A 21426-nucleotide genomic window follows, 5' to 3' on the forward strand; every position below is an offset into this window, starting at 1 on the left:
GACATTACCTAAGTGCAAAAAGGCTTAAAGGACTTAGAACTCTGACTTCCATCCTCATTTATTTCCTGAGCATTGTCGTTCCCTTCTTTCTTGGTTGGGGTTTTGGCTGTAGTTTGGAGCATCTTGCTGTTTACAGAAAATTTTTAAACATGAATTGTTTAGTTGCTATGCCTCCACATTTAGATGTGCACACAGATGAACTAACAGCTTTTCTCATCTCACCCTCTTCACTGAGTCTTCCCGAGTGAAAACAAAGGAAAGGCTTGTCTCATACACCTTTGAAACATACCTGAGCATTTCCAATTCACGTAATAATCAGTCCCCTCCAGGGATGACTCTGAAAGAACCAAAGTCATCTGCAAGTCTATATACTAACTATATTTAAACTGGCTAAATTGAGCCAAATCACCAATTTGACTGTTTTGTCAAATTCAAGTACGTCCAGTGCATTAGGATATTCAATCCTCAGCAAATTCTTCTTTGGCACAGGCAGAAAGAGACTGGTGGTACTTATTTATTGTTTTTACACAAATGGAAATATATACGTGTGTGTATGCTGCTGCTGCTGCTAAGTCACTTCAGTCGTGTACAACTCTGTGCGACCCCATAGACGGCAGCCCACCAGGCTCCCCCGTCTCTGGGATTCTCCAGGCAAGAACCCTGGAGTGGGTTGCCATTTCCTTCTCCAATGCATGAAAGTGAAAAGGGAAAGTGAAGTCGCTCAGTCGTGTCCGACTCTTAGCCACCCCATGAACTGTAGCCCACCAGGCTCCTCCATCCATGGGATTTTCCAGGCAAGAGTACTGGAGTGGGGTGCCATTGTGTGTATACTCTCTCTCTCTCTCTCTCTATATATATATATATACACCATACTTAAGAAAAATTTTTTATAGATAACCTGCTTAGAATCCCAAATGGGAATCAAGAGAAGACTGATCTTTCTGGCAAAGAGCAACAAAACATCTGACTTTTTGCTCCACAAGCAGGTGTGGCTGATGGACTGTTTCATGTAAGGTATAATTAATTCTGTCTTTCCGTCTTAGTTACCAAAATAAACTGTGTAAATCTGAACATGATAGAAGGACTCTATCATCAGCTGACAAGGCTCTGCAGCCTAGGGACATGAAATTACTAAGGAAGACAAGTCGGGAAGTGTGCAATTTCAAGAGGCCTCTGCTTCAGATACTGGCAGTGGCCGGACAGTGAAGAGCCAGCGTGCTCAGCTGGCTGACCAGTCAGGGCCTAGAGCTGTCCTCAAGCCATAAGGGGGACGCAGCTGGTTTCAGCCCTTGGGCTCTGCTCCTCCCCCTCTTGGTGTCCTCCTCTAGGGAGCATTACCTGGCCCCCTGACGAGGGTCTTTCTGACACCTTTGCCCATACATCTGACTCAGGCCAAGCCTTGAGCCATCAGGACACTGCCCAGGTGATGAAAGGGGGACCAGATAAATGCATTCAACTTATGATGTCTCTACTGATGGCTGCTTGGGGCTTCCCAGGTGGCTCAGTGGTAAAGAATCCGCCTGCCAATGCAGGAGACACCAGTTCAATCCCTAGGTCAGGAAGATCCCCTGGAGGAGGAAATGGCAACCCACTCCAAGATTCTTGCCTGGAGAATTCCATGGACAGAGGAGCCTGGCAGGCTATAGTCCATGGGGTTGCAAAAGAGTTGGACATGACTTAGCAACTCAACAATAACAACAACTGATAAATGTCCGGCTTCTGTGCCTTTTCATTAAATAGCACCGCATTTTCACTATCACCTTCAAGGTCTTACATCAAAGGCTCAAGCAAAGTGGAAACATCGCGCAGTGTGACAGGGTCAGAGACAGACAGGGAGTCAGAAACAGAAAGAGACAGGAAGAGACTGTCTTTGGTTAATAGCACCTTTTCTGGTATCTCACCAATTACATATCCAAGTGACATGTATTCAGTCCTACATCTAACAAGATGTAGAATTGAGGACACCGTTTTGTCTGAGCCCTTCAGCTCACACATTAGGAAACCAGGGCCTAGAAATGACTGAGCTGCCCACAGTCACACACCTGGGACCAGAGGCTGGGTCTCCTGATTTCAGGCCACTTGTCTTCCTACCGCATTCCCAGTCGTGGATGGCCAAATAGAAGAGGAGGAAAGCTGGAGAACCTGGCTTATCTTAGCAGCTACCCAGGCCCCTTCCCATCAAGGATCTTAAATATAAGGGTCAGATACCTGACTAAAGACACATCCAAGAAGAAACGGGGAAGATATAGACTCCGTGGTCCACTGGCCTCAGTGTGGGAAATGAAATAAGTTGCCAGGAAACCAGGAACTTAGACTGTCCGAGGCACGCTGTGAAGGCTGCCTTCCTTAACTGCGGATATCCCAGCCCACAGGAATAGCCATCCTGCATGCAGAAGTCCTGCATGTTCACCTAGGCCCGGGCCGGGAACACTGCCCCTCCTCTGGCTTCCAATCCACCCACCCCTTCCTTTAGAAAGTTCTTCTTTCCTGTCACCAAGCTCCAGGGAAAGCGTCTACGTCATCATATGTTTTCATTCAACAAGCATTTATTAAGCATCTACTGGGTACCAGATGGGGCTTCCCAGGTGGCACAGTGGTAAAGAACCTGACTGCCAATGCAGGAGATGCAAGAGATGTGGGTCGGGAAGATCCTCTGGAGTAGGAAATGGCAACCCACTTCATATTCTTCCCTAGAAAATTCCATGGTTAGAGGAGCCTGGTAGGCTACAGTCCACAGGGTCGCAAAGAGTTGGACGTGACTGAGCACGCATGCGCGTAGCATGCAGTGTACTAGATACTAAGCTAGGTCCTGGGGAAATACAGATGGAGCAGACACAGGTATTCTTCTCAAGAGCTCATCATCTGAAGGCCCTATTTATGTGCAACTGCTTGCTCATGGGTCTGATAGCCTCATGTGGACAATGGGCATATTTTTAAACCCCAAATCCCAACATATGGTCCCAAAAAAATTGCTTTTCTAGTTTGAAACTGTTCTATATGAACATCTTTAAAAGGCTTGAAAGTTAAATTGCTTTCATAAGTCCTTTTAACAAGTTTCCTTTACTGAAAAGAAATAAAATATATTAAATCAGGCTTTTTTGAGAAAAATCTGCATTATATGTTCATCAAACCCATATGTGTTAACTTGTAAAACCTTATAATCATAGGCTATTGCAGTTGGAAAGGATCTGAAATAACACCTAAGCCAGTAGCTTTGAATTTTTTAATTTTATGTTTTAAACAATGAAACACGTTTCAAGCCAAATACCACCCAAAGTTCCCAAATACAAAACAGTTAAAACTGGACCTGCTTTGGTCAGAGGAGAGATGGAGAGCTCAGTAGAGTCTTCTCTTCTAAACTCCCTCACCCCTCCCACCACCTCTGTTCCCACAGATTTTGGAACTTCACCCCACAAAAAGGACTGTCCAACCACCCATTATGTCCCAAAATGGGGACACTGAGCTCCAAAGAGAATATGACCTCCTTCTGATGAATTATCTCTATGAAAGAGTCTTATCTAATGAAAGAGGCCTGTTCCCCAATAAGGTCACGTTCTGAGATACTAGGAGGTAGGACTTCAACATATGAATTGGGGAATCGGGGCAGAGGGAATGCAATTCAACCCACAGCGCTGCTTCCTGCCCTCTTCAGATGAAGGTCCCGGTCAAGCCAAGGAAGTCCCTGATACCAGATCCTTAAGGGACAGTCGTGAACCTGTTTGACCCCTGCTGGGAAGAAGTCTGGGGACAGTCAGTGCACAGAGAAATGGGGAGGTTAGAGAGGGTGGCTCCATGGCCAGGGAGAGGGATTAGCCTTAGCGGGAGGGGAGACACTTCCTGTATTGTCGCAAGGAGGTAGAGGGGAGAAGGGATGATTGTGCATGCAGAATGATACACAAATATGAAGGATGGAAGTCAAGGGAGTGGCTTCAGACGGCCCAGCTTTCTTCACGAAGCAGGAGGAGAGACTGCCTGGGGAGACCGACAGTGGAGGCTGGGGTTGGGGCTCAGGAGACAGACAGGAAGTGGAACCGGAGATTTGAGGAAGGTAGAGACAGTTCGAAAGAGCCTTGTGCATGACGGACAGTAGTCAGCTCTGTCCTGAGTAGCGGCCCAGCACATCATTAAGGAAGGTCCAGTATCATTGCTTTAGGAAAATGGTACACAGGGCGGCGAGCTGAGCAGGGGAAGAGAGAAGGGCTGCCTGACAGTAACCAGGGTCCAGATGGCATCGGTGACCAAAGTTTATAGAGGCACCATCTGCAGGGTGTGAGGTTTTTCCAGCCATGCTTCAACAGCCGGGAGATTGATGTAGAGAAAGTAAACAACTGCGTTGATCCAGACCTAGGCTTTGCCCAGGAGGCTGCAATAGCAGGACAAAGGGGCAAGGAGACTGAGGAGATCTGCATGAGGAGGGTGAAGTCGGGGGGAAGCTCAGAGGCCAGGTCGGTAGAGAAGCCAGTGGGCAGTGAGCGGGCTGTGCTATTTCTGCAGAAGAGCATTGCACGTGCCCCTTGCTCTCTGTTGACCAGAGCATGTGGTCTCTACTGCCTGCTGGAGGAGCAGACACTGCCAGATGTGACCCCTAACGAGCTGTAAGCTGACAGGCTCCTCAGCTGACCTTCCTCCTCTAAGGTGGTCCTGACTGGCCCCAGCTGGGTAAGTCAGCGACTTGCACCCAGCCACAAGGGGTAGGCGTGCCCTTGGGACACACATACCCCTATGAAAGGATGAGAGGTCAACACCAGCTGGTGTATTGATTCAATCCCTATGTCAGTTTTCTAATCTGGGTGTTATTTTTAAATGCTGTATGGGTCAATTCTGTTTATTGGGATTTTTATTACTGTGAATCTTCCACGGCCACATATCTTCTCTTAATGTGCATCTACTGATATTATTAGTAGTCAACTCAGAACTCCAAGTTACTAGAATCACTTTAGTATCTTCAGATGCAAAATAATCAGGGTGACGGGCAGGGGTGGAGAAACTTTTTAGTATCATATGAAAAATACTCCTAATACAGCATGATTAAAACTAAAAAACAAGTACCAAACTTTGTTAGAAGCAATGGAGACTCTCATACCCTGCCAGTAAGAATGTAAATTGGTACAACCACTTTGGAAAACAAAGTGGTTGTACCAATTTGGTTGATATTTTCCATTAAAAAAACGTTGATATTTTCCATTAAAATTGAAGATATGCATATCCATCATCCAGCAGTTCCATTCCTGGGTATATGCACAGAAGAAATAGATAAAGATCTACCTAGCATAAATTCTTGATAATGGTCTAACACCAGCAACAACTCAGTTGTCCATCAGCATTAAAATGGAAGGATACCCACAAGGTGGAATACTATACAGCAATGAAATCTACAGGCTACAGCTGTAGGCCGCAGCATCAATGAATTTCACATCCGTAATGCCTAGTGGAAGAAACCAACATAAACACATACTGTGTGATATGTCCTGCCTTTAAAGGAAAAGAAAGTTGCATTAGCAAAGGCACTGGACAGTCCTTTCTGGGGTCCTGGCAGTGTTCTATATCTTGACCCGGGTGTGGTTACATTTATGATAATTTATTAAGCTCTACATTGTTTTGTACAGTTTTCCGCATGTGTCATATTTCACAATAAAGAATTATTGGAATCTCTCTATATACATTCTATCCATGGTGCTGCAGTTTATAGGATCCCCATAGACAGATCAGCTCTGAATGGTCACCTTTAAGCTCAGACACCTCAGGCAGTTGAAATGCCTCTGGGGGCGAAGACCTCAGTGAGACGTGGACCCTTTCACAGCTGATTCTCTCCACTGTCCAGACTGAGATCCTTGAGCAACATGGATGGTGCAGGCAGAGTCTGCGAGTTACGGGCCTGTGTCCTCCTGCCTGGCCACTGCGAGTGCCCCAGAGGGAAGTCTTCTTCCTCTTAACCGAAATTACAAATACTGTGTTTATCAAACAAACTACAGGATGACGTTCCCATCCTAAGAGAAGTGAGAGGCGCCCAGCTCCCTGTTTCCCTCCAGTTGGAAAGGGAGGGTAAGGAAGGAAGACTAGGAAGACTGCTAGGAAGACTTCTCTGCCTTGAGGCCGCTGATAGGTTCGTTACACAGTTCACCAAGCTTCTACAATGTCTTAGACACAATCCTTATTTTTATGCTCCACAGTTTAAAACATCCATTTAGTTTTGATTTTTCATTCTTGATGGGAAAAACACTTTCCTTTTACAAAGATTCAGATTCCTGATTCTCTAAAAGACTTCCAAATGCCCCACATGGTTTAAGTATCCAGAGTTTTTCTAAAAATATATATTTCAACTACAGTCTATAAAGATACACACATATCTCATACCAAAACTGAACCTTATGGCTGAGACATGATGAACGGGAAGTGAAAAACTGGCCAGTACTAACCAACCAAAAGCCCAGGCAATTTTTTTTTTTTTTGCAAAAAATCAAATTCCGGGCTTTGTATCTGAGCTGTTTAAAAGGCTCATCGCCAAAGTACCAGTTCTCCTCATTTTGGAGAAACAAGAAAAGCATATGGCTTCAGGGACCTTCATAAGTTGATGCCAAAAAGTGAAGCCAGGCACATTTCAAGATCATCAAAGGAACAGCAGGTTGGATTAGTTTAAAGGGGAATGGGGGCGTCTCAGGTGGCTCAGTGGTAAAGAATCCGCCTGCCAAGCAGAAGACACAGGTTCAAACCCTGGGTCGGGAGATCCCCTGGAGAAGGAAATGGCAACCCAGTCCAGTATTCTTGCCTGGAGAATTCCATGGACAGAGGAGCCTGGCGGGCTGCAGTACACAAGGTCACAAAGGGTCGGACACGACTGAGCAACTGAACAGCAGCAGCAGCAGTAAGTGAAGCAGGGAGGTCGAGGTGCCGAGAAACAAGGGAAATCAATGGCAGAGAAAGCTGTAGGTTACAGACAATGAAGGATCACTCATTCTACCATTTTACCCCAGTAAGAAACACCTGGCTAACATCTACCCATCGCACAAGACTCCAGCCAACGTTTACTTTTTCCCTCCTTGGTGCCCTTACCACACCCGCTTTGCATTCTGCCAGAATTGCTGTAACATTTTATAGGGCCGGATTATTCTGTTTGCCCTCCTAGACTGTGAGCTCTTTGAGAACAGGACCATACTTTGTGCATCTCTAAGGTTTCAGCTCATGCATAATAAAAAATATATTTACCATATTTTCCATAAATATTACCCTTGGCTGCATGAATGAACGATGGGTTCCATTAATGAGACAACTCTATTGCTGAGACTTTGGATTCTATTAACAAGATTTCCAGCTCCTGTGATGCCACCCATAAGTGATGAAAAGCATCTTGGCCTCTGCCAGAGTTTACCCACTCTTTTTTTAACTTCTCTTTTCAGGCCCAGGAAGCTGTGAGCTCCCTAATATCATATACCAGCATGAGAACACAGTGTGTTCTCTAAGTAGAGCTATGAAAACGAAGAATCTGATCAGCCAACTAAAACACTGGGATCATCCTTTTCAAGACCCAGAGCTCCAGCATTCTTTGGCGTAAGAGACAGAGAGGCACCTGGGAAAATGTGGGCAAGGGTGAGTACTATTGAAAAAACCACGTATTATGTGTGGTCCGACTCAGACAAATGCATTTGAAACAGTAATAGAAATGGTATTCCATTTCCCACCCAGGATTGCAACTAACGCTTGAAATGGAAGGTTTATGTTAGGCCCCCAGATTTTGCTCTGTTAGGTGAATCTTTTTACACGGATGTGCTGATACCCACGGAAACTCCTCTTCCATTCAGAAATCTCAGGGGAAGAATCTCTTGGGACAGAGGTCGAATATTCCACCTTGTGTAGTAGTGCCCTAGCAAGTCTGGAGCTTACACTTCTGAACTGATCAGAAGCTGATCACCTGGGTCGTTGGCCCCCAACGTTTTTGGCACCGGGCACCGGTCTCATGGAAAACAATTTTTCCATGGACTGGAGGTGGGGGATGGGGACGGCGTCAGGGTGATTCAAGGACATTATTTATTTATTGTGCACTTTATTTCTATTATCTTTAAATCAGCTCCACCTCAGATCATCAGGCATTAGATCCTGAAGGTGGGGGACCCCTGACCTGGGTTACCAATTAGCCAGTCCTCTGGTGTCTCCTCTCTCTGTCTGCTAGTCCTAAACCAATCCTTTTTCATTCAGCTGTTCCATAAGAAAACATGTTGGCCTAGGGTGGAGGTTAGGGTTAAAAGAGTCCATCCTTCTTTTGAACCAAGGCTTGCTAAGGTCTTATGGAAACTAAGCAAAAGAATCGACGTGTAATTTCGCCTATTAATTGACTTCTAGTGGAGGCAGGCAGCGTGCTCTTGCGTGGTACCCTTGGAGGCAGACCTGGATTTAAGCCTCACTCCACTAACTTGAGACTTTTGAATCTGTTTTCAAGTTTATAAAATGGTGATAGAAGGACTGTCTTGAGGATGAAATGAGAAAGTGTACATAAAGTAACTTGTGCTCAATGGGAAAAAAGTTAATTCCTCTATGGGTTAGGATCAGTAATCTGTTGTCTCTATCACGTAACAACTAACCATCAACACAAGAAAACTCCAGGTAGCCATGGGAGTCCATATACACGTAAATGGCTGTCAGTTAAACAAAATGACAAATACCTTCTTAAAATATTTTAAGTAACAAAAGGATTTCTTTTATTCGACCAGCTAGGCTGTCATATCACTGTACTGTTTGAAAGTTAAAGGCCTATTAAAAATCTTCCCTAGTCCTAGGGTTCTATGACAAAAATCTGTGACAGAATTGGACACTTGGAGGCCTCCACCCAAGTCTGAATTCAAACTGGAGCAAATTACGTTTGTGATTCCTCGAGGCATTCAATGTGAATTAATTTCTTAATGAAGAGTGAAATAAACATCACCTCCTCTCATTTTTTTCTACCTGCTCAGGCAGTTTTCCTAAAGTAAGACAAAAGCAGAGGAAGGAAATAAGAAAGAAAGGGAGAAAGAAGAGGAGGGAAGAAAGGAAGATAGCCTTCTCCAAAGCAAGGCGTATTTCACTTCATTTCAGTCCCTGCAGTGAATATTAGCTCTGGGGTATTTCAAATACAGGTTGCTTCTCAACTTTTGGTACCCTCACCTTGAAAACCAGACATTCCTACCACCCGGAATCCTCAATTTGCTTATCTACATTCAGAGTCCAAGAGTCCTTTGAGATCATTAATTTCACAACTTTGGAGTGATTTTTTTTTCTCATCACTGAAATTTATTTAAAATATTCCATACACACACACACACACACACACACTTACATGACAGAAGACTATGTAGGATGTAAATATTTGGCAGCTCTCAGTGTCACCTATTAAAAAGGAACATTTATTCCCGGCTGTCAGGGCTTCCTAAGGATATATTCCTGCTGCTCTTCGGGGAGAAGGCGAGACAGTGTGCCGGCTGCACAAACGGCCGTGAAATCAGACTGCCCGATTTGAATCCCAGCACCGCCACTGATGGGAAGTGGGACTTTGATCAAGTTATTTAACCTGTCTTTGCCTCAGTTTATTCATCTATAAAATGGGGGTGAGAATAGTATCTACCTCAAGGGGTTCTCTTGACGATTATGTATGTAAGTTGCTTAGAGTTGCATTTGGCAAGCCCTCCAATCAGACCTGGCGAGGGGGTGGGGGCCGCTTCCCAGGTGGCGCTAGTGGTAAAGAACTCACCTGCCAATATGGGAAACACGAGAGACACAGGTTCGATCCCTGAGTTGGGAGATCCCCTGGAGTAGGAAATGGCAACCCACTCCAGTCTTCCTGCCTGGAGAATCCCCATGCATAGAGGAGCCTGGTGGGCTACAGTCCACAGGGTGGCAACGAGTTGGACACGACTGAGCTACTGAGCACACCCAACAATCAGTGAGACCTGGAGTCCTGTAGCACAGATGAAATAAAGTCTATGCAGCTAAACTAAACCACCAAAGGGGGAAGATGGGAGAAGCAGAGTGTCAGGAAAGGCTGGAGAGATGACGAACCTTTGGGAATCAGGCTTATGCTGACGTGGCTGATCTCCTGAGACCCCTCAGGCTGCGGTTTTCTGGCTCCAAGAGTGACGGTGGAGAACCCATGAGCGTGTGGCCCAAAAAAGTTTGTTTGGGGAGACCTGTGCTAAATCCATAAACACTCCTGAAAGGAAGCACTTACCAAAGAGCTCAGCAAACACCGGCAGGCCCTGAGGCAAACATCAGTACAGATATCAGTGTGAGGAGAAAGTGGAGGGACTTCCCTGGTAGTCCAGTGGCTAAGACTCTGCGCTCCCAGTGCAGGGGCCCGGGTTCTATCCCCAGTCAGGGAACCAGCTCCTGCCTGCCGCAACTAAGACCCGGCGTTTTCAAATAAATCAATATATATTTATTAAAACAACAAAAAAAAAGAAAGTGGAGAATGCAACTCCCACCTGGAGGGCCAGCTGAGGGCTGCAGAGAGGCCAGCAAGCAGCCTTCTTCTGCATCCAGCTGGAGTCAGTGTGTGTGGGGGCAGCTGGTCAAGCCCCCAGACCTACTTCACACTCTTCCCTAATCTCTTGATGTCAGCCATGGTGGGGGTATTTACAGCACAGAAGTCGGCAGAAACTGCTTCATGTTGTTTTGCATTTAGAAAGCCGGGAGTTAAATATTCCCCAACACACTGCTGGGGGAGAGTGAAAGGCTGGCTTGGAAAAAACTGAAGGAAAAAACCCTTTAAACTGCAAAGCTTTTTCTCTGGTGTCCCTGACTCTTCCCCTTTGTATGAAGGCAGGAAGCTGGAAGTTGGACAAGGTCTGTTAGGGTTTCTCTAAAGAAGAAAGCCAGACTGAGTCTGTGCTTCACAGAGGCCAGAAAAGCGCTGACTGACAGAACTTGAAAATGGTGTCCTTTTTTCCCATTAAATATAAGTTCACCCCCGGTCCAAACTAGTTGTCAGACAGTGGATTTACAGGCTTGTGATAAGTGTCCTAAAAAGGAAAATACGTTGAGGTTGGGGTAGTTCACATACTATTTTTTCACCTCTTTAAAAATATGATTTTTTTGATATATTTTAGAGAATACGAAAGCTGTCTACTGGGAATTATTACCTTACCTCCTCCCATCTAAAAAGACACTTTAAGTTGTTCAGATTTCTGAGTTGTTCCTTGAGAGGAAAGATGAAAGAAGAGGGACAGAAATGAAGTACCTCGAAATCTGCCTTTATCAGTCCACAGGGGCTGTCACTATGGAGCCCTCCAGCCCCGGTGACTTCACAGAAATGTATGTTCTGGCGATTCTGGAGGCAGGAAGCCCAAATTCAAGCTGGCAACAGTCTGGTTTCTCCTGAGGCCTCTCTCCTTGGCCTGTAGGCGGCCGTCTTTTCTCTGAGTCCTACGTGGCCTCCTCTCCGCATGCCTGTGTGCTCATCTCTTCTCACAAGGACACCAGTCCTGCTGGAGCAGCATCCGCTCTGGTGACCTGACTGACCCTTCATCACCTCTTCAGAGACTTATCTCCAGGCCAAGTCACATTCTGAGACGTGGGAGGGGACCTCAACATACAAATTTGGAAAGGGACGCAAGCCCAGAACACTGACTAAACACACGGAACACGAATCCACAGGGAAAATTTGGTTTGACAGCCTCACAGGTTGAGTTCCCAGAGAAGCAAACTCTGGAAAGACGGAGAATGGCATGCAGGGGGTGATGGGGAGCCGTCTCAGGAATATGTACAAGCAGTGAAGGAAGCAGGATTAGGTGGAGAGAGGACTGACCTCAGCGCAGTCACAGTAAAGGCCCCGGCTAAGCGCACAGACCCTCTGGGGTGGCCCTTCCGAGGGTCCGAAACTGAAGCCAATGGGTGGACCAGCTGCAGGGAGTGGACTGCCCCAGGTAGGAGGCATGATGTCCCTGAGACCAGCCTGAGATGCTGTCTTCTGTTGAGGACGGTCTAAGGGGGACTCATCCGGGAGCTGCCAGTGGCCGAGTTTCCAGGTGCTGACAGGATGATTGCTCGGTCTCAAGTGGGGCCCCCGGTTAGTGCTCTGCAGTGTCCACAGCGACACACATAAATGGATGTCCCCTAAGCGGATGGAAGGATTCACCGTCATCTTCTTAAGAAATTTCTCATCATAGCTCTCAGTAGGTTGCTGCTAAGTCGCTTCAGTCGTGTCCGACTCTGCGACCCCATGGACTGCAGCCTACCAGGCTCTTCCGTCCATGGGATTTTCCAGGCAAGTGTACTGGAGTGGGTTTCCATTGCCTTCTCCTGGTTAAAAGGAGGTTTAACTGAAGGTTAATTGTCTTCAGTAGGTTAAAAGGTGACTAATTCTGAACCCTAAAACATGGAACCCAATTCTGCACACATAGAGAAAGCCCAGCAGGATGGTGACAGAGTGGCTTAGTGGGGAAAGGATGCTCTCTGGAGCCAAAAAGATAGGATTCAAATCTCTACCCCACTCTTTACTAACATTTCTTACCCCCTCTCCACCTCCGATTCCTCCTCTGCAAAGTGAGGAGAATAATGCCAACTTACGTCAGACTGTTGAAAGATTTAAATAAAAAATATGTACTCAGAGCGGCTAGCACTATGTTTCATGCAAAGAAGGCCTCCGAAAAGAATTAGCTGCCTTCCCTTTCTTTCAGCAAATGGAAAAGAGACGATTCCTCTCCTAACTTGAAGGAGGACATCTCTTAGATTCTGGGGTGATCTAAAGATGTCTGGGGACGTTTCTTTCTGCTGTTCTTCACTGTCACCAGCTCTGTCGATGTGGAAATACACCTCCCGTCACAAAGACCTCGCCCCCTTGCATAAATACCAAGTTTATTCCAAAAGTAAAACATGCATAAATTATGTTGGTGTACAATCAAACCAACTCTCCATTTCAATACATAGTTTTATTGGGGTATAAATCACTACTACGGGGCAATTTAGTGCAGACAGAGATTGTATCAGGAGACTCAGATCCCCTGAGCTTGTCTGGAAAATGGGAAGCGTATTCCAGGATGAAGTGTCGTGCATGGGTAAGGGTTGCTGAGCCTGCAAAGAAACACACCTGGACAGAGGTTGAACTGTCTCATCTAAATCAAGTCAGGTTGAGCTCCCCTTGGTGGGAACGCTGAGGGCTGACTATGTTCGATTGTGGATCACAAAGCCCCAAAGAAGCGACACTGTCAAAGAGACATCAGACCTAGGTCCAGTTTGACATGGGGCCACGTGCTTTCCCAGCATCTTCTGGCTTTCTTTTCCCATGGAGAGGCCTCATTTATTCTAAAGTATGAAGCCTTGGGGGTTTCTTGAAAATGGTACTTTCACTCAGTAAAATTAAGTTGGGATGAAAACGGTTTCTAGTGGGAATCTGTTCTGGAAAAGGATTAAACTAAAAACATGGAAAGAGCAGCTCTTCCCCTCAAAATGATCAGTAGCCACCTAGACCTGATCACTTTCCACGTGACAAAAAAAAAAAATTCTAGAAGCAGCACAAGAAAAACATCACAGCCACTGAGAAGTCAGAGGTGACTCTACACTCACCATCTCCCCACAAACATGACGAGTGTGGGAATCAGCGAGCTTTTCGTCCTTAGGCCTATTCTGAGTTCTCTTATTGATGGAGGTTTCTGTTATAATTTTCCCACAATTGTCCTATATTCTCTTTTTAAAAGTATTTCTCTGGGTTTGACCAGGGCTCGGTAACACACACAGAGTCACAATTACACCATAAAGAATCACACATATGCCGCCCTTTAAGCATTACCCACAGATCCTTCTGACTTTTTACCATCTCTTTGAGAGAAACATCTTTGAGAAAGACATCCAAGTAAACAGCAGACTTATATCCAGCTTCCTTCCTCTGTTCAAATCTCTATCTCTGATCTGTACTTGCCATTTATTCAGTTCAGTTCAGTTACTCAGTCATGTCCGACTCTCTGTGAACCCGTGGACTGCAGCACGCCAGGCTTCCTTGTCCATCACCAGCTCCCAAAGCCTGCTGAAATTCATGTCCATCGAGTTGGTGATGCCATCCAACCATCTCATCCTCTGTCGCCCCCTTCTCCTCCTGCCTCCCAGCATCAGGGTCTTTTCCAATGAGTTAGTTCTTCGCATCAGGTGGCCAAAGTATTTGAGCTTCATCTTCAGCATCAGTCCTTCCAGTGAATATTCAGGACTGATTTCCTTTAGGATTGACTGGTTTGATCTCCTTGCAGTCTAAGGACCTCTCAAGAGAGTCTTCTCCAACACCACAGTTCAAAGCATCAATTCTTCGGCACTCAGCCTTCTTTATGGTCCGACTCTCACATCCATACATGACTGCTGTTTATTAGATGTAGCATTTTAGAGCTGGAAGGTCATGCTAGTCAGAGTAGTCCTGCTGTGAGCTGCAGTAACAAGTAAATCCTGTCATCTTGGGGGGCCAGCCCAGTACAGTTCAGTCCTCACTCCTGTGAGAGTCCATGACTCTCTTGGGCAGCTGTCCTCAGGAATCTGGCTTTCCATTATGTGGCCCCACCATCTCAGGGTCCTCCCCTTCCAGCAGTATGGCTAAGAGAGAGAGGGTGGGGGACTTTCTAGGGAGCAGGCCAGGAACATGGAGTAATCACTTCCGCCAGCAGGCTACTAGCTGAGAACTAAGAAGCTCGAAGATGATAATAGTGTTTGCCTCAGAGAGTCCTCAAATGCCCCTTGCTTCCCATCCCTTCAAGTTTTTTGTTACTTGGTTTTTTTTCAGTTGAGGCAACAGAGACCCAAAGAGCATAAGTTACACACAGCTCATCACACAGCTAATCAGCAGCAGTTCAGTCTGGCCAAGAGGCTCCTGCCCATTCCTGTTGCTTTCAATTAGTGTATAAAAGGGCTCATAAAAATCTCAAGATACAGTTGGAGCATTGTTTCTAGAACTTTCTATCCAGAACTCCAGGGTGAGAAGGACTATGACCACCCCTGCTCTGAACCCACAATTCCGGCACAGTTCTCAGCCTGGGAGCTGGACAGATGAGTGTTTCAGGGAGCAAGTGCCAGTAGCAAACCCTAATTACAGGAAATGCCTCTTGGCTCCCAAGGGATATGAAATTACTTTGCGGAAAGTCAAGAAAAATAGAAACAGAATACCCTGTAATGCTTTATTCAGAGGCCAGAGTCACCTATTAGGGCTTGTGTTTTGTGCTCGATTCTACCAAGAGAGCTTAAAGGGTGGAGACAGAGATTATATAGAGAGAAAGTCTGGATGGTGTCAGCCCCAGTCCCAACCATCACACTGTCCTGCGAAAAAGACTCCCGGACGTCCTCCTCACAGTTGAAATCGAATGTGAGAAAAAAACAGAGGTTTCCCAAAAATACCTGATAAAGAATGAGAAAGTGGGCCAGGGAAGGCTGGTCTCCTTGTCAGGTTCTGAAAGTTGCCTGGAGAAACCTTGGCCACATCTCTGACTGTCTCCATCAATGTCTACTGAACATTCAGTTATGTATCTATTTTTTTACACCCTGACTTGATCATCATGAAGGTTCTACATCTGGATTTTTTTTGCCTGGATTTTAACTTTTTCATCTGGAGATATGACATTGAGGACAGGCTGAACGTTAGTTCTCTTAGGTTTAAGAATCTTTGTCAAACTAGTTAACATTCTGAGGTCTCCCCTCCACCACCATAACAACAAGACAGGGAAAAGAAATAAAAAGAATAACTGCCACTTGGCTGGAAATTAAGGTGCTGATCTAATCCAAACATTATCACATAAAATCAAGTAACAGTAATAATAGAATAGACGTATAGCAGTGGCAAATTATATTTTTAGCCAAAGGACAATCACATTTTCATGTTTACAGATTAGATATTAAAAATAGTACAGAATTTAATTACATGTGCCTTTATCCCACCTTTCTACCTCATTCTCTTCTTTCCATGCCCACTGCACCCCTTCTTTCTTCTTTTCTTTTTTCAGCTGCACCGCACAGGCATAGGAGATCTTAGTTCCCTGACCAGGGATGGAACCCTGCCCCCCTGCAGTGGGAACAGGGAGCTCAGAATCTTAACCACCAGGAAAACCCCCCCCCTTCTTCAAAAAAAGTTTTTTCTTGTAAGTTGGGGAAATAGAGTGACATCTTATTAAGACAGCAAGATGAATGGATTCATTGAACTCAGGTTAATCTATGGCAAAGCTTGAACTCAAAACAAGGGTCAGTCGGGGAAGTAGGAGAGATGGAGGCTGGCTGGTTAAGAGTCTTTAGAGAACTTGGAAATAAGGTTGCTTTCAGAGTGGAACTATTAAAATGCATAGATCAAATGCATACAAAATGGCAAAAGCAGGATGGATATAAATAGCCCACTGTGGAAGTAAGCCAAATAGAAGTATATGGGAGTGTCGCAGACTTCAGCCCCACAGATCTAGGGGTACAGTAACAAGGAGGGTATATATTTGATTGTAGGTTCATGGGTAGAAAACGGAGTGGTTGTTTGGATGAAGGCTGTGTAAACAGGAGCTGGGTGGCCAAGGAAGCAGTTAAAAGAGTCAGGGGGTCACAGAAGCCCTCCGGATGGCAGAGCCCGACAACGTGAAACCATCTAGGGAAGACACAGTCATGGGAGTGTTGAACATGGCAGTATGGCTCTCTTAATGAGACCATCCCTACTTTGGCCAAAGTGCCTCAAACCTTTGTCAGTAACATTTATGACTCTTTGGACACCACTCAACCTTGTCATAATGTGGTTCTTCATGTAGCAAGCCTCCTGGCAGAGCTGTCTCACACCTTTCTGGTCGACTTGCCAGTTGCATTTACTTTAAACTACTCTAACTGATGCTGTGAGCCGGTTCCACCTTAAGCATGCCAACAAAGTCAGTTTTATGAAGCTAACAGACCTTAGACCATGGTATATACTTCGAGGTAAACATCGCTTTATGGGGTGCACCTGGGCAGGAAGTAATATTACTCAGCAACAGCTCAGGCTTGTTCTATGCTCTTCTCAAACTGCAGCTGACCAGCCTTATTCAGTTTTGACTGAATCATATATATAAAGTCAAGATCAAGATGTTTTAATAATATGACTGCTTTTCGTGATCTGACAAAACAATTGCCATATTATAAGCCAGAAGCAGTACATAGAATGAAGGGACATAAAGAACCTAAACCATTTTAACAGGCTGTGGGCTGATTTTCAATTACATCTGGGACCCTACCATAGACAGCTTCATCAAAGATACCATGGTCATTGACAACTAATGTTTTCCAGCTTTTCTTCACACCTTATTCAATTGCAGCAATTGTTAGGTGATAAATACAATGACAGCTCATTATAAAATTCAGCTTCCAGAAGCTGAAAGGGTAAGTGCCACCTCTAACCTGCCAGGTGATGGGTTAGCATCCTAGTTAGCCCTGTCCCTTCTCCCTTCTGCTATACAGGTAGGTCCTTCTCCACTCTCCTTCCAACAACTTTGTCTGAAATCTTGTACACTGAAGGCTTCAGTGTTCACACAATCCTTTTTAAGTGAAAATAAGCTCAGAAAGCTCTACCACAGAACCTCAGGAGTTTATAGGACAGTACATAAAGGACAGTCAACTCTGAATATTCATTGGAAGGACTAATGCTGAAGCTGAAGCTCCAAGACTTTGGCCACCTGATGCAAAGAACCGACTCGTTGGAAAAGACCCTGATGCTGGGAAAGATTGAAAGCAGGAGAAGGGGGCGACAGAGGATGAGGTGGTCGGATGGCCTCACCAATTCAATGGACATGAGTTTGAACAAACTCTGGGAGATAGTGAAGGACAGGGAAGCCTGGTGTGCTGCAATCCATGGGGTCACAAAGAGTCAGACACGACTGAGTGATGAACAACAATGAAGGGCAGAGACAGAGGGGATAAAGAACACAGCCTGAGGACTCAAGGGTATTGTTTCTAGTCTCTAGGTGTTCTTATTGATATGTGCACGTTTGTGTCTATCTGCCCATCTCCTTGTGTGTCTAGGGAGAGGGTTTGTATACTCTGTGACGTCATGCCAGCTTGTCACACACATATAAACCTATGTCTACAGATTTAACTACTTGGGTTTATTTAAGTAGCTTTATTGAAGTATACTTGGAATACAATAAATTGCACATATTTAAACTGTAAATTTTCATAGTGTTGACATACATGTACACCTGTAAAACCATTACTACGACCAAGATAATGAACATATTCATCACCTGCTCCCTAATTTTTTCTTGTTTCTTTTTAATCCCACCTTCTGCCCCTTTCTACGCCTGTCCCAGGAAACCATTGATCTCCTTTCTGCCACTGCATTTTCAATTCCTAGAAATTAATATATTAATAAATGAAGCCTATAGTACATACCTTCTTTCTGAATCCTTCTACTGAGGAAAATGAAAAGTCTCTGCATGGATAGATGTTCTCTTTTCTTTTGGTTAAATAAATGCCTAGGAATGAATGAATAGGTCATGTGGTAGGTCTAATGCCCAGCTTTCTAAGAAACTGACAAACTGGTTCCAAAGCAGTTGTACCATTTTACATTCCCGTCAACAGTATACGAGAGTTCCAGTTCCTCCATATGCTTGCTGACACTTGGTATGGTCAGATTTCTCTTTTAATTTTCAGTTCGGTTCAGTTCAGTTGCTCAGTCGTGTCCAACTCTTTGCAACCCCATGGCCTGCAGCACGCCAGGCCTTCCTGTCTATCACCAACTCTTGGAGTTTACCCAAACTCATGTCCATTGAGTCAGTGATGCCATCCAACCATCTCATCCTGTGTCGTCCCCTTCTCCCACCTTCAATTTTTCCCAGCATCAGGGTCTTTTCAAATGAGTCAGCTCTTCGCATCAGGTGGCCAAAGTACTGGAGTTTCAGCTTCAACATCAGTCCTTCCAATGAACACCCAGGACTGATCTCCTTTAGGATGGACTGGTTGGATCTCCTTGCAGTCCAAGGGACTCTCAAGAGTCTTCTCCAACACCCACAGTTCAAAAGCATCAATTCTTTGGTGCTCAGCTTTCTTTATTGTCCAACTCTCACATCCATACATGACCACAGGAAAAACCATAGCCTTGACTAGACGAACCTTTGTTGGCAAAGTAATGTCTCTGCTTTTGAATATGCTTTCTAGATTGGTCATAACTTTCCTTCTAAGGAGTAAGCGTCTTTTAATTTCATGGCTGCAATCACCATCTGTAGTGATTTTGGAGCCCCCCAAAATAAAGTCAGCAACTATTTCCGCTGTTTCCCCATCTATTTGCCATGAAGTGATGGGACCAGATGCCATGATCTTAGTTTTCTGAATTTTGAGCTTTGAGCCAACTTTTTCACTCTCCTGTTTCACTTTCATCAGAAGGCTCTTTAATTTTTCTTCACTTTCTGCCATAAGGGTGGTGTCATCTGCATATCTGAGGTTACTGATATTTCTCCTGGCAATCTTGATTCCAGCTTGCAATTCATCCAACCCAGCGTTTCTCATGATGTACTCTGCTTTTAATTTTAGCCATTCAGATAGTTGTAGTGGTATCTTACCATGGTTTTACTTAGCATTTCCCTAATCACTAATAATGCTGAATGTCTGTTCTTGTGTTTACTTGTCATCAATGCGTCTTCTTTAATCAAATGTCCATTCATATAGTTTGTCAATTTTTAAGGTTTTCTTATTATTGAGTTTTGAGAGTTTCTTGTCAATTCTGGAAATGATTGTTTTCTGGAGTGAACATTTTCTTCCAGTCTCTGATTTGTCTTTCCATTCTGTTAACATTGTCTTTGGAAGAGCAGACATTTTAAATTTTGATGAAATCATATTTATTAGTTTGTTCTCTTATGGATTGTGCTTTTGATGCGATATCTAAGGAATCTTTACCTAGCCCAAGGCCACAAACAGTTTATCCTACAATACCTTCCAGAAGTTTATGTTTTTGGTTTTACATTTTTCTTTGATCCATTTTGAGTTAATATTTATATGATAGAAGTTATGGATTGAATTTCATTCTTTTATATGGCTATCCAATTGTACCAGTACCATTTGTTGGAAAGACTGTTTCCCCACTCAATTTTTTTTGCACTTTTATCAAAAATCAGTTGTTTGTATATGAATTTTTTCCATTAATCTATTTGTCTACCTTTAAGCCAAAACCCACTGTCTTGATTAGTGTAGCTTATAAGTTTTGAAGTCAAGTTGCATTAGTTCTTCAACTTTGTTCGTTTATCATTTTTTCATTTTTAAACTACTGTTTGTTTTATTTTGTTTTTGCTGTTCTAGGTCCTTTGTACTTCTGTATGAGGTTTATAATCAGTTTTTCAATTTCTAAAAAAAAAAAACCAAACAGCTCTTTTGATGGATATGATGCTGAATGTATAAATCAATTTAGGGAGAATTGACATCTTACCACTATTGAATGTTTTGATCCATGAACGCATTATATGTCTCCTCTTCTTTAGGTCTTCTTTCATTTTCTCAGCAATGTTTTAATGTTTCTCAGTGTTTAGAGAACTGTATTGTGATTTCTCAATCACAAACCGTAAGGGAGTTAGTCTTGACCAATTTCTTCAAGACGGATATCTTAAAGGCACTCACTAAAGGCTTAAGCCCCTGTATCCTTTTACAGCAATTCAAGACAGGAACTATTAAGAGGAGGTGATAGTATCTATTTCCTAGAGTTGTGATCATTAAATGAGAGAGCGCATCTATGCCGTTTAGTATAGCACAGCCTCTAGGTCAAACTGCCTGTGTTCAAATCCCAGTTTGACCACTTACTGCTGAGCAGTCCTCTAGAATTCAGTTTTCTAATTAGCAAAATGCAGAAAATACTAGCACCTTCCTTAAAAGTGTTCTCACGAGGGTCAGGTGAACTTGTTAAACACTTAAAACTATGTAGTCTCGTCACGTAATAAGCCACAAATAAATGTTAACAACGGGTGTTGATTTTATCATAAATAAACAGCATCTGGAACATAGTAGGCACTCAATAAAGGGTAGATTTTATTATCAGCTGATCCAACTTAAACTAGGCTACTTGGTCAACACCTTCAGGTATGTTTCTCATATGATTTGAATGTCTCAGACTGAACTGAATTTTCTGGAAGGAGGTTTGGTCTTTAAAGACCCGACCTTAATCCTGAACACAGACTCCCCATCCTGCAATTTGGATGTTGCATTTCATTTTCTCTCATTGCTCATTAAAATCCTTAGAAAGCTGACTCCTTCATTAAAAGGCATCTACTGGCTATAGGGTAAACAACAGTCCAGGCTACATGCTGGATTGGTTTTGTGGTGTGATACGATATCCAAGTCCAGGAAGACTCTTGGCACCCCTTGTCACCCAGCAAACACCCACACACACACGGTCTCCGTCCTGGCTTGTTGACGCAAACTGCCCGATTGGAAACCCATTTCTGTGCTAGGTGACTTTGCTCCCTATAAAATCACAAATTACCTTTGAAGGAAAATAATCATTAACTTATGCAGGTAGGT

General features: G+C 44.2%; 1 protein-coding gene across 2 annotated transcripts in view; it reads left to right on the forward strand.

Annotated features, from left to right (window-relative positions):
• Positions 1-21426, forward strand: part of NEDD9 (neural precursor cell expressed, developmentally down-regulated 9) — a 189959-nt gene that overhangs the window by 60993 nt on the left and 107540 nt on the right. For both annotated transcript variants that reach the window (XM_005223847.5, XM_059880235.1), the window contains one exon: positions 7395-7584. In XM_005223847.5, the coding sequence (XP_005223904.2) occupies positions 7573-7584 (12 nt within the window). In that variant the 5' untranslated portion in view covers positions 7395-7572. Of the gene's footprint in view, positions 1-7394; positions 7585-21426 lie in introns of those variants that run through there.

The sequence above is a fragment of the Bos taurus genome, chromosome 23 (genome assembly GCF_002263795.3).
Source record: "Bos taurus isolate L1 Dominette 01449 registration number 42190680 breed Hereford chromosome 23, ARS-UCD2.0, whole genome shotgun sequence".
In the NCBI taxonomy this organism is placed as follows: Eukaryota; Metazoa; Chordata; class Mammalia; order Artiodactyla; family Bovidae; genus Bos; species Bos taurus.